General features: G+C 46.4%; 1 protein-coding gene across 1 annotated transcript in view; it reads left to right on the forward strand.

The window, feature by feature from the left end:
* LOC143299578 (uncharacterized) overlaps positions 1 to 13,155 on the forward strand; it is a 105,735-nt gene that overhangs the window by 68,004 nt on the left and 24,576 nt on the right. Inside the window, exon 5 of the mRNA XM_076612863.1 lies at positions 7,654 to 7,977. Within this exon, the coding sequence (XP_076468978.1) occupies positions 7,654 to 7,977 (324 nt within the window). The remainder of the gene's footprint in view (positions 1 to 7,653; positions 7,978 to 13,155) is intronic.

The raw sequence follows: 13,155 nt of genomic DNA on the forward strand, positions 1-13,155 counted from the left end.
GTCCGACTAGAAGAAATTTGATCGATTGTTTATCGTTGTCACAGGTAAAGAAATTCATTCCACCACTGTCGCACGTCTTTGGGTGTTTGATTCTCCTCGTCCTCCTCCTCCTCCCTTCTTCTTTTTTTAATTAAAATTTTTTGTTTTTTAAACGAGAGAACAGTGTTATGATGATGATGATGAGCATTTACGTCTAATCTTGGAAATACTGTTAGATGACGTTGATTTAATTGTAGAAATACTTTTTATTGGATCCTCTTCTCCATTGATGAAGGCCAGCAAGGACAGGTAGCAGGATTGGGCCATGCCTAAAATCTCAGTCCTTGGATAAAAAAAAAAAAAAAAGTTTTTAGTTCTGAGTTCTGAGATCATTTTCTTTTTTATGACGATGATGATGATTATAGAAGGTCTGCGCCATGAGATTTTTATGCGCCACGTCATCTTCTATATCCAAATTAACACATTAATGATTGGACGACTGTATGACACACAAGTCCTTTTGGTGGAGTTTAACCACCTGTTGGCTGTAAGCCCTTATGGTCAAGCTGTTCAGGGCTTGGGTCTTTAGCATAGGGGTTCGGCGAAGGTTGCGTTGTTAGAGGGGGTGAGTCCTGGACGTCTGTCTGCCCGGGTGGGAGGTCCGTCCGGCGTTCCGAAGGGGAGTTGACAGATCTGTCAGCGCTCAGAATGAAAAAAGAGAAAGACGAGTCAAGCGGGTCGTCGTTGAAGGGCAGATGCGAGAGGAGAGAGAGAGAACGCAGGAAGTTCAACGCGAAGGCCACCAGCCTGTCAATCGGGGGTGAGACGACAAACCCGAGGTCCCGTATGCGGCCCGTACCTTGGCGAATTGAGAAAGACCCCATGGCACCAAAAGTGTTGCGGTCCTCTGGCAACGTGTGTACAAGAAATCCACTCCTGACAGGTACACAGACATAACATGCATGCTTTCAAGGCCTGACTGGGGCGTTTGGTTGTTGTGCTGCTGTCAGGCATTTTACCGGGCAGATGTGGTGTAACTTGTATGGATTTGTCCCAACGCAGTGACGCCTCCTTGAGAAAAACGAAAAGTGTGATTACGATTTTTAGAAAGCTGAAACACAGTTGGTTTAAACATTTTTTAATTTCAAGAAACAAGGTGCAATACAGCGTTCAGTTAATAAGACTTGAGCAAACAACAAGCATGAGCTTATATCGTGCTCGTTCATATGTAACAAGCAATACAGAAACGCAATGGCGAAAATACACACATTATTTGACAATGAAAAGAAGGTTGAAGTGCAAGACAAAACTACACTGAACAAGAAAAACAACAACAACAAAAACACACACACACAAAAAAAAACCTACTATTACCGCAACTACCTCTGACAACAACAACAATGATAATATTAATGATATTACTAATACTAACATAGTAGCAACAATAATAACACACTGGAAAGTGAACATCACCTGAGGAGTAATGTAATGGGGGAGGGAGAGGGAGAGAGAGAGGGAAACACAGTTAAAAAGAATCATGATACAGTTCCAGTACGCAAGCACCGACACCACCTCCACCTCCACCTCCACCTCCTCTCATTCACCCACTCACACACAAACATGTTCACAATTACACATACACGTAACACACCTCTCTGTCTCCACCTCCACATCCGGCCATCCACCCCCCCCCACCCACCCACACACACACACCCACATCCCATTCCCCCTTTTCCCTTACTCCCTCCCTACCTCGCACCCTCCCGACATAGATCCCGATCTTCATTCATTCCAAAAACGCTGCATGGGGATTGCTGATCAGATCTCACAGAGGGGGGGCCCCCACATACATACATACATACATACGTACGTACATGCACACACACAGATCTCCACGCACGACCTGTCACCAACAACAGACCTGTCTGTTGACTGTACACAACACCCACACCACAGACAACAACAACAACAACAACAAACAGGGCACAGACAGGCAGAGAATGACTGAATGACTGAACGCCCTGTGGGGTTGTCAATGCCCGCACGATTGTGGAAATGATTCCCTTGTGGCAGTCTGTTCATACCCCCTGTTGATAGTTTTATCCCCCCGGGTCAAATCTGGATAGTCCGGATTGATTAACCCCGTGGATCTACATACATATATTACAATATTAGACCAGCCTGGAATGACGCACCAGGGGGTAAACCTCAGATTGTTAGAACTGACATCGCCCCACACCCCTGGTTGGATTTTACACACCTCCAAATGGATATGGGGGTAATATACTAGGCTAAGTTTGAAATGACCGCCGGGGGGGAAGGGGTGGGGGGTGGGGGAGTAACTTAACCCATGCGAAGTGTGTGTGTGAATTGACCAGAAATGGGGTAGTTTGCAGGTGCAGAAATGGGGTAGTTTGCAGGTGGGGGTGGGCTAGCCAAGAATGACTCCGGGTAAAATCCAGCAAGAGGTATATGAAGAGGAGGGGGGGGGGGGGGGGGGGGTCATTTGAGGCTAGCTTAGATTGAGTAGTAGCATTTTTATGTATTTATCTATTATTTTTAAAATTAATTTATTTTATTTATTTATTTATCATTTTTATTTATTCATTTATTATTTTTGTTATTTTATTTTTTTTTATTTATTTATTTTATTTTATTTTTTTTCTCAAAACCTGACTAAGCGCGTTGGGTTACGCTGCTGGTCAGGCATGAGCTTGGGAGATGTGGTGTCGCGTATATGGATATGACCGAACGCAGAGACGCCTCCTTGAGCTACTGATACTGATACTTAGAATGACCCCTGGATAAAATCCAGAGGGGGAGGAGGGGGTGGGTGGGGTGTGTGTATAGATTGAGGCTGTTTACACGACTGCATCATGTTGACCGCCCAGTGCTGTGGCGTACACTGCTGATATCACGTAGTCCTCCCCTCCCCCCCCCCCCCCCCCCTCCCACCCCCTAACCCTCCTCCCCACTGTCTGCCCACGTTTTGTTTGTTGGCTGGCATGGCATGGCATGGTACATGGCATAGCAGCAGGTGCCCTTTCCTGTTCAGGTCACGATCAGAGCAGACCGGGACCAACAGGACGGCCAGACCATAGACACGTGTTCACAGTGGACCTGACGAGACTACAGGGGGGAAATAGATAACGGTGCACTTTTGTTCAGTGCTGTATTGTGTACTTGGCTGGTCAAGCCTTTGTTCCCATCAACATTTACCCCCCCCCCCCCCCTTTCCTTTCTCACCAACAGGGGTTCAGCCAACGGTTTTTTGGAAGTTGTGGGCAAAGAAAAGCGTTCAAAATTAGCCCCCCCTGCCCCCGCCCAGCAGTGGGCGAAGGAAAGTGTTTGAATTTAACATTCCCCCATCCCCAACCCCCACATTAAACGGTCTGGTGTGATTGCTCCCCAATGGCTGTTCATTCACAAAGCTAATGAAGCCTGTAAGGTAATGAAGCCAGGCTGATCTGTATCACTCATGACTATTTTTCAAGTTTGTTTGTTTATTTTTCTCAGTTGATATTCTCTGCTCGGAGGACAAACATTGCTGGAATGTTGAAAGAATATAAACGTGCCTCGTTACGTACATTTATTCGAAAGACTGGCATTTGTTGTCTCCACCCCCCCCCCCCGCCCCCCCCGAAGAGCTCGTGTTAATTCCCATACAAGGCGAAAATAATGACATGCTTGGGTTTTACGATTTTAACCCCTGTCACGATGATGGTGACACTGTTACCTCGAGGTGTGTGTGTGTGTGTGTGTGTGTGTAGGAGGGGTGTGTGGATTGTCAGGTGAGAGAAGGTTATATTTAGAGCACCGAGTTGTGAAGTGACAGTTGGTGTCTGAGTACCGTTGTTGCGAACAGCAAGGGAACTCTTCCGGGGCTGGGCTAGGCTACCTTTTCCCGGTACTCTACACCCACCCACCCACCCGTTCTGTTCCTCTTTCCTGCACTGTCTGTTTTCTCTTTCCACCTTTGTCTTTCAGGAGTCTCAGTAGCCAGAAACAAATGATGTTCATGGTTTTCCGTCAAGGGAGGGAGGGAGGAAGCGAAATGAAATGAACTTTATTTTACGATGTTAGTGGAGTAACCACAATTTCAGATAAAAAATTTTTTTTTTTTTAAAGTCATCCAGCTCTCGGTGCAACCCACCACACTTTTCTACTGAAAAGAAAAGTCCCAAAGACAAACGCACGCGTCCCTCCCCCACCACCCACAACACACAAAACAGACACACCTATACACACTTAGTACACACATACCCTCACACACACACACACACACACACACACACACACACACACACACACACACACACAGAGTATATATAAAAGCATGCACATGACCAATCATATACACTAAAGGAGAAATAAAAGGGACATGCAGCTGTTAATAATGACAGGGTCATACAAATACACACTAACACACACGCCTATACACACTTAGTACACACATACGCTCTCTCTCTCTCTCTCTCTCTCTCTCTCACACACACAGAGTATATATAAAAGCATGCACATGACCATTTATATACACTTAAGGAAAAATAATAATTTAAAAAAAAGGACATGCAGCTGTTACAATGACAGGGTCATACAAATGGCAGGCTTTATTCTTTACTGACGACCCATCATTTATGAAATCCTAAGGCATCAGTTTCGCGCCACACCGAGGCAGCACCTACAGTAAACATCGCTTGAAAAGCGTCGTTTCGTGGTTCTGTTTTGTGCACTTAATATAGTACAGTCTTCATACTCCGTGCCTCGGCATGGTGGCTTTCACACTACCGTACGCTCTCTCTCTCACTCTCTCTCTCTCTCTCTCTCTCTCACACACACACACACACAACACACACACACACACACACACACACACACACACACACACAGTATATATAAAAGCATGCACATGACCAGTTATATACACTTAAGGAAAAATGATAATAATAATAAAAAAGAGGACGTGCAGCTGTTATAATGACAGGGTCTTACAAATGGCAGGCTTTATTCTTTACTGACGACCCATCATTTATGAAATCACAAGGCATCAGTTTTGCGCCACACCAAGGCTGCACCTCCATCCACATCGCTTGAAAAGCGTGTTTCGTGGCTCTGTTTTTGTGCACTTAATATTGTACAGTCTTCATACTCCGTGCCTCGGCACGGTGGCTTTCACACTACCGTACGCTCTCTCTCTCACTCTCTCTCTCACTCTCTCTCTCTCTCTCTCTCTCTCTCTCTCTCTCTCTCTCTCACACACACACAACACACACACACACACACACACACACACACACACACACACACACACACAGAGTATATATAAAAGCATGCACATGACCAGTTATATACACTTAAGGAAAAATAATAATGAAAAAAAGGACATGCAGCTGTTGTAATGACAGGGTCATACAAATGGCAGGCTTTATTCTTTACTGACGACCCATCATTTATGAAATCCTAAGGCATCAGTTTCGCGCCACACCAAGGCTGCACCTCCATCCACATCGCTTGAAAAGCGTTGTTTCGTGGCTCTGTTTTTGTGCACTTAATATAGTACAGTCTTCATACTCCGCGCCTCGGCAAAGGGGCTTTGGTCAAGTCAGTGTAAACCGCACATTTTTTACGTTTATATCGCAGCATTGTCAAGCCTCTGATGGGGCTTTTTTTTTCTTCTTGGAACTGTGTTGGTCATTGTAATTATAACAGCTGCATGTCCTTTCCCCCCCCCCCCTTCCCTTTCGTGTATATAATTGGTCACTTACATGCTTTTATATGTACTGTGTGTGTGTGTGATTGTGAGAGAGAGAGAGAGACGGGGGGGTGGGGGGGGGGTGGGGGAGGGGGGAGTTCTGAGGGGTATGAACCGACTCGTAGCCAGCATACAAGAGCAATGAGGTCTTAGATCTCTCTTTTTTCTTTTTTTTCTTTTTTTTTTTTTTAACTCACTCAGTACGGCCAGTCCTCTCTTCTCCTCTACACAGACCCCTCGGATGTCCAGTGGGTGTCTGAATGTCCCAACCTTTAGCTTCCGTCGTCAGAATTGTGGTATTCTTTGTCAACATTCACCTCTTCAGTATAAGAGCCTTCCGCTTGCAATATTTTGATGATGGTAATTGGGGTGAAACGCTGTTAATGTCGTCTCTTTCGCCGTTCGTATGGAGAGAGTTAAACACACACATACACTCTCTGTCTCTCTCCAGTCAACAGTAAAGTGTCGTTTTTCCCCCGATGACTTAAAAAAGACAACCCACCATTTTCACGATGCTTCTGATCCCCTGTTGCCCCCTCCTCATATAACATGTACAGTACTTTACTGCCTCTCGCACTGACGGGGTGCCCGTGCTGAACCCCCCCAGCCCCCCTTTTGCCTTTGCGTTTCAAATCTCTCCGTACTCTCCGTCTGTCAAAACACGACTCACCTCCCCCCTCCATTCTCACCCCCACCCCCACCCCCACCCCCGCCAGCCCGATGACAGGTTTTGTTCAACAGTTGTGGGGGAGTCAGTTAAGGATGTATGCATGTTCTTTTTGGAAACTGTTCTGTTTTCTGAATGCATTGACACTCACTGCTGCTGGAAGGGAGAGAGAGAGGGAGAGTTTTCCCATGACATGTACCCAGAAAGTAACTGCAGAATTTTTTTTGATATATTACTGCTTATTAGGAGAAAGGTTTTCCACTTCTTTGACATGGCTACTGTGAGAAAGATTTTTTTTTTTTTTTTTTTTATCAGCTCAGAAGAAACTACATAGTTTTATAACACCACTCTTGGAAGAGGTTTTCCAGGACCTACCGAGAAAGAAATGGGTTTAGAGAGTTTCCTTGGCCAAACGTTTGTGGGTCAGCCAGCAGTGAGTGGCTTTAATTCGTAGTTTTTGAAAGACATGCTTGTACACGCTTTCACATTCAGACACAAATACAGGGACATTGGGTGTTTTTTTTAAAAAATGGGCGGGAAGGGGGCACGGGGAGACCTTTACAGACCGTGGGAGATACAATGTTCACACACACACAATGTTCACACACACACAAACACACATATTCTACAATGCTGTCAGTCCTCAGTTTTTCTGTCTTCCCCTCTGTCCCAACTCTTTCGGTGTGCAGTCCATTGGAGGATTGTTTTGGCGAGGCCATTGGATTCCTCTGGGCATCCTCAAAGACACCGGTGTTCAGTCGTTCATACTAATCACGTTTTGCCCCCTCCTGCCCCCCATCCTCCACCCACACCCACACCCCTCCCTCTCCCTCACGCCGACAGGAGTAAAGTTTCTTTTTTTTTTTCTTGCTGACCAAGAGACAAACATTATTTTTTCCATGATGTTTTCTTCCATTGTTGCCGTTGTCCCCCACCCCCTCCCACGTCATATCTATCGCATTGGCGTGATGTCCTGCTGCCCCCCCCCCACCCCCCTTTTCCCTCCCCCATTAGCCTGTTCAAGTCTCTCTGGCCGTCTGTCATCTGTGTGTGTATGTGTGTTTTTTGTTGCGTGTGTGCGCGTGCACACTTTGTGTCTGTTGACGTGTTTTTGTAAAGCACGCACAGAACTTTGAAAACGGTATGAAAAGGGTATATAGATATATTCTTCTTCTTGTTTATCCTCAGCACCATCATCACTTTACCACCACCATCATCATCATCATGTTGTTATTATTTCATTTACTCCCAACAGGCATGATGTCAGCGGCGGAGATGCAGCAACTGTGGAAGGAGGTGGCGGCCCAGACAGGTCTGGAGGACATGGGTGGTGGGCGCGGTCACAACGGCAACAACAACAACAGCAGCAGCAGCGGCGGCGGTGGTTCCCACCACAACCCCCACCACCATCTTCCTAACTCTTCCCTCCTCAACGGCTTCCTTCCTCATGGACACTCCGCCGCCCCCTCGCCCCCCTCCACCCCCACGCCCCATGCCTCTGCAGCTTCTTTGTCGTCAGTGGTCAACAGCAACAGCCATCATCATCAGCTTCCCAACGGGACTTCTGCTTCCGGGGAGGGTATGTTTTGTGGTGTTTTTGTGTGGTTGGTGTCCTTTGTCCACGTTCTTAGGGAGGGTGGGGGAGCGTGTCTTTGTTGGCAGTAGACCTGTGGTCTGTTTTGTGTATTGTGTTTGTTTTTGTTTCTTTTTTGTTTTTTTTTTTTGTGGTAGGTGTTGGTGTGTGGGGGTGGGTAGTGTTTGTGTGGGTTGTTTTGGGTTGGTTGTTATGTAACTGAGTTGTTTGTGTGTATTTTTTGTTCTTCTTAAGTTCTTTTGCTCTTCTTCTTCTTTTCATATTTACACAATCAACACCAACTTGCTGATGAATCTGTCGTGGTTGCATGCTGGGCGTTTTCGTGTTTCCACAACCCATCAAAAACACTGACATGGATTTCAGAATTCTTTCTCAAGCGTATTTGATGTTTTGCGTGCAACACGTGAAGATGGTTCAGGCACTGGCAGGTCTGCCTACGTGTGGCCCCGGGAGGTGGGAAAAATCTCCAGCCTTCACTCACCAGGTGTGTTGAAACCGGGGATCGAACTCCGGAAACTCCGGCGAGAATTCAGCACCCCATTTATTCGATCACCACCGCACTCATCACGGTTTTGGGGTATGTGGAGGGTGCTTGCATGGAATGGTGTTACTTGCTGTTCGATTGGTGGTGGTGGTGGTGGTGGTGGGAGGAGGAGTTTGTGTGCCGCTTGTTTTCTTTGAGGCAAGGAGGGAGAGTGAGAGAGAGGGAGGGCCAGTTTGGGGTGGGGGTGGGGTGGTGGTGGAAGAGGAGGGGCAGTGGTAGAAGTTGGTTAATTTAGAGAGAGAGAGGGGGGGGGGGGGAGAGTTGGTGGGAGTTTCTGAACTTTTTAAAATATTTTTTTTTAGGAGAAAGGGAGGTTAGGTGGGTGTGGAATGGGAGAGAGACAGAGAGGGGAGTGGTTGTGGCGGAAGTAAGCTTTTTTTTTTTTTTTTTTTTTTATTTTATTTTATTTTTTTTTAAGAGTGAGTCGTGTAGTGTGTAAATGAAAAGTACTGAAAGGTTCACATGGCCATGTCTGTCTGCGAAGTCTCTGTGTGTGAGAGAGAGAGAGAGAGAGAGAGAGAGAGAGTATATTTGCATGTGTGTGTGCAATTGTCTTTTGTGTGTGCATGCCAGCCTTTGCCTGTCTTTTATGTTGTGCATGTTTGTGAGAGTGAGATGTAGAGGGTGGGGCCAGGGAGGGAGGAGAAGGCAGTAGTCAGCCTCTTGTGCATGTAACTTATGTGTCAGTGTGCCTACTTGTATTGTTACTAACTCTTTACATGAAAAAAAACCCACAACAAAACAACCCACTCCACAGCTATTGTCTATGGACCACTGAAAAACTGTCGGTTTTTTTGGCTGAAACTTTTTTTTTTGGTATGTGTATATTATCTTAAAGCTGCTCATGGTGCTTGTGTATCTAAAACAGATTTCGGATCACATACTGTGCCATGTCAAACTGACGCAAACCAGGCGTATCGACAGATGTTCAGAGTGTGTTTAATGAGAAGCTTGTAGTAGTAGGCTGCATGATTTTAAGCCATCTTAGTTTCTTGATATTTTTTATGAAAACGAACCTGTTTTTATGAAAGTGGTCCGTAACTTTCTGAGAAGCGTGTACGTGTGATTTGTAGTCGTTGGGAGGTGACAGATAGAGGGACAGGGCAAGGGTAGTTCTGTTGAGTTGTGTGTGTGTGTGTGTGTGTGTGGATTGTGATGTCAAAGTGGACAAATGGAAGTATGCCTGTGAATGGATTATGTGCTTGCACACACATAGGCATGCCCGCTCAATCCTGCGCATGCATGCACACACGTATCTGCACATGCGTGCGCTGTGTGTGTGCGTGCGCGCGTGCACACACACACACACACACACACACACAGAGAGAGAAAGGGAACATGCACATGCATTCACATTTACTGATGCATGCACCACCACTTCAACAACAACAAATTTTTAGCTGCTTTCAGATGAGAGTTCATTAAAAAAAAAAAAAAAATTAATAGAAATAATTTTCTTCCAATCAGTTTAAAAGAGTATGACTCAGAGATTCTTAGTCAAGAGAGAGAGAGAGAGAGAGATGGGGAGGGAGGGAGGGAGAGGAGAATTTAAATGGCATGAGTCAACTCAGAGAGAGAGAGAGAGAGAGAGAGAGTCTTGGTCCACTGGAAACAAACAACTATTGGTGCAGCAAGGATGATGGCATAACCAGTCCTGGGGGAAAGCAGGACCCTCCTCCCCCAACCCCCACCCGCCTCCACCTCAAACCCACCCATCCCCCACCCCCCAGCCCAACTTCCACCCCATATGACCCATCCCCCCCTCTTGTGTTTACCCTGCATTGTTTGTTGACTGGGAAGGGAGGTGGGGGCGGGGGAGGGAATGCCTGTTTACGCTTTCACGTCTGACCCCCCCCACCCCAGCCCCCCCTGACCTCCCTCACCCCACCCCATCTCTACTACCTCACACTCCTAGCATCAACATGGCTGCAAGAGGGAGGGAGTGGGGGTGGGGTGGTGGTGGTGGTGGGGGTGATGGGATGGGGGATGCCTGTTTACTCTTTCACGTCTGATCCCACTCCCCCTACCCTCCCCATGCCCCCACCCACCCCCAAACCCTCCCTTAGCATCAACATGGTAGCGTGCATGCAGCAGTGGAGGGGAGGAGGAGGAGGGGGCGGTGGGGAGTGGGGGTGGGGGTGGGGGGGGGGGACAATAACAATAAAAAGTAAACAAGCCTGTCAGAAGCTCTAGCACTCTGGTTTCGTGTTTACTTTGGACCCTTGGCTAGAGACAGAAGGAGAGAGAGAGAGAGAGAGAGCGAAAGAGAGTGTCAGAGAGAGAGACAGAGACTGACTGCTGGTGTTGGTGTTGCTTGTATTGGGCAGCTCTGCACTGCTTGGCTGTGGCTGTTATTTGCTGAAAAAGTTATTCCCTCCTGCAGGAAAAGATGTGTTGGTTTTATTTCCTTTTTTTTTTTTGTTAGGGAGAGGGGTGTGGGGAGGGGAAGAGAGAGAGGGGAGGGTGTAAGAAGGGTGGTGTGTGGAGAAATTAAAAGAAAATAAAGGGGGGGGGGGATGGAGGGATGGGGGGCTCCCGCAGGGGGGTGGAGGTTAGGAAGAAACCATGACGTGTTCTTACAACCTCCCCCCCACCCTGTCTGTGTCTTTGTCTCTTTCTCCCTGTCTCTTCCTCTGTTTTTGTGTGTCTCGCTGTCTAGTGTCTGTCTCTCTACCAGACATGACAGAGAGAGAGAGAGAGAGAGAGAGAGAGAGAGATTTTCATCATCCCAGAATCACAAACACATTGCATGACGAATATTGAAATAAGGACGTAATGGCCTGTTGGGTCTGAATAATTATCTTTGGACCAGTTTATTGCTGTGTAAGCCCATAAACATTCTCCCCACCACCCCACCCCCCCAGTTCTTTTTGTTGTTTTTGTTACTGTTATGATGAAGATAATGATTTTGACAAAGCACAGAATGAATGAGTCAGAGGTCCATGTGAACTTTGTATGAAGAGGTAGTTTTGTTGTTGTTGTAATTCTTGTATTCTCTGTATTTCCGTCTTTGCTGCTTGTTTCCATCCTCGTACAGACATCTCCACATGCATTCCTCAGTTCCAGATCATTGTCAGCAAAAAATCAACATACAAATGTTGGAGGGAGCACCATGGTAGAATCTGTTGGGCATTTGGACTTCTTCTTCTGCGTTCGTGGGCTGCAACTCCCACGTTCACGGGTGGGCTTTTACGTGTATGACCGTTTTTACCCCGCCATGTAGGCAGCCATACTCCGCTTTCGGGAATGTGCATGCTGGGTATGTATTTGTTTCCATAACCCACCGAACGCTGACATGGATTACAGGATCTTTAACGTGCATATTTGATCTTTTGCTTGTGTATACACACGAAGGGGGTTCAGGAACTTGCAGATCTGTACATATGTTGACCTTGGAGATCGGAAAAATCTCCACCCTTTACCCACCAGGCGCCGTCACGGAGATTCAAACCCGGGACCCTCAGATTGAAAGTCCAGCGCTTTAACCATTTGGCTATTGCACCCATCAGGCATTTGGACGTGTGTCCAGTGTTCACCCGAGGTCGGGTTTTCGAGGTTTGTTTCGACATGGTGTTGTGTGTTTTGGAAAGGTTAACTCTGATTAACTCACTCAGTACGGCCAGTCCTCTCTTCTCCTCTACACAGACCCCTCGGATGTCCAGTGGGTGTCTGAATGACCCAACCTTTAGCTTCCATCGTCAGAATTGTGGTATTCTTTGTCAACATTCACCTCTTCAGTATAAGAGCCTTCCGGTTGCAATATTGTGATGATGGTAATTGGGGTGAAACGCTGTCAACGTCGTCTCTTTCGCCGTTCGCATGGAGAGAGTTGAAAACTGCTGAGCCCCAGGCACAGTGCGGGATGTGAATTTTGCTGCCCCTGACATCAGCACACTCTGTCTGAGTGCAGTATGATAACTTTAAGAAACTTTGAATGAAGGAATTGTTTAGCAGTGTGAGTTGGTTGACGGACCAGGGAGCCTTGACCTGTGCATTGCAAATAAAATGGGAGGACGTAGAATGTGATTTTCTTCCCTGTGCTGTTATAATGACAGATGAGATATTAAAAAAACAACAAAAACTCAGATATATATATATATATATATATAAACAAACAAACAAAAACAAAACATCCCCCCTCCCCCCAACCCACCCCAAAAAACAACACACACACAGACACAGACACACACACACACACACACACACACACAAACACTTACATTCACACACACACACACACACACACACACACACACACACACACACACACACACACACTCACTCTTAAAAAACAAACAAACAAACAAACAAAAAACCCCACTAGAGATAAAAACAACAACAGTGCACAATGTTGAAAAAGGATATATAATGGGTCGTGAAAACAAATTACCCTGATCGTAATAAACCGTACGCGGCATCTAATACTAAAAAGGTTTTCAACGCGGAATGGGGAAAATAATGATGGTACCCAACCGGTGGCCTTCTAGTCATGTTCATACATTATTGCCAAATGTTGCAGCAACCTGTATGGCATTAGGGATGAGGGGGGAGGGATGGGGGGGGGGGGGGATGTTGTAATCATGTCACACCTGTTCTTGATAAACAACAACCTTTGACAT

This window comes from Babylonia areolata, chromosome 25, assembly GCF_041734735.1.
Source record: "Babylonia areolata isolate BAREFJ2019XMU chromosome 25, ASM4173473v1, whole genome shotgun sequence".
NCBI lineage: Eukaryota > Metazoa > Mollusca > Gastropoda > Neogastropoda > Buccinidae > Babylonia > Babylonia areolata.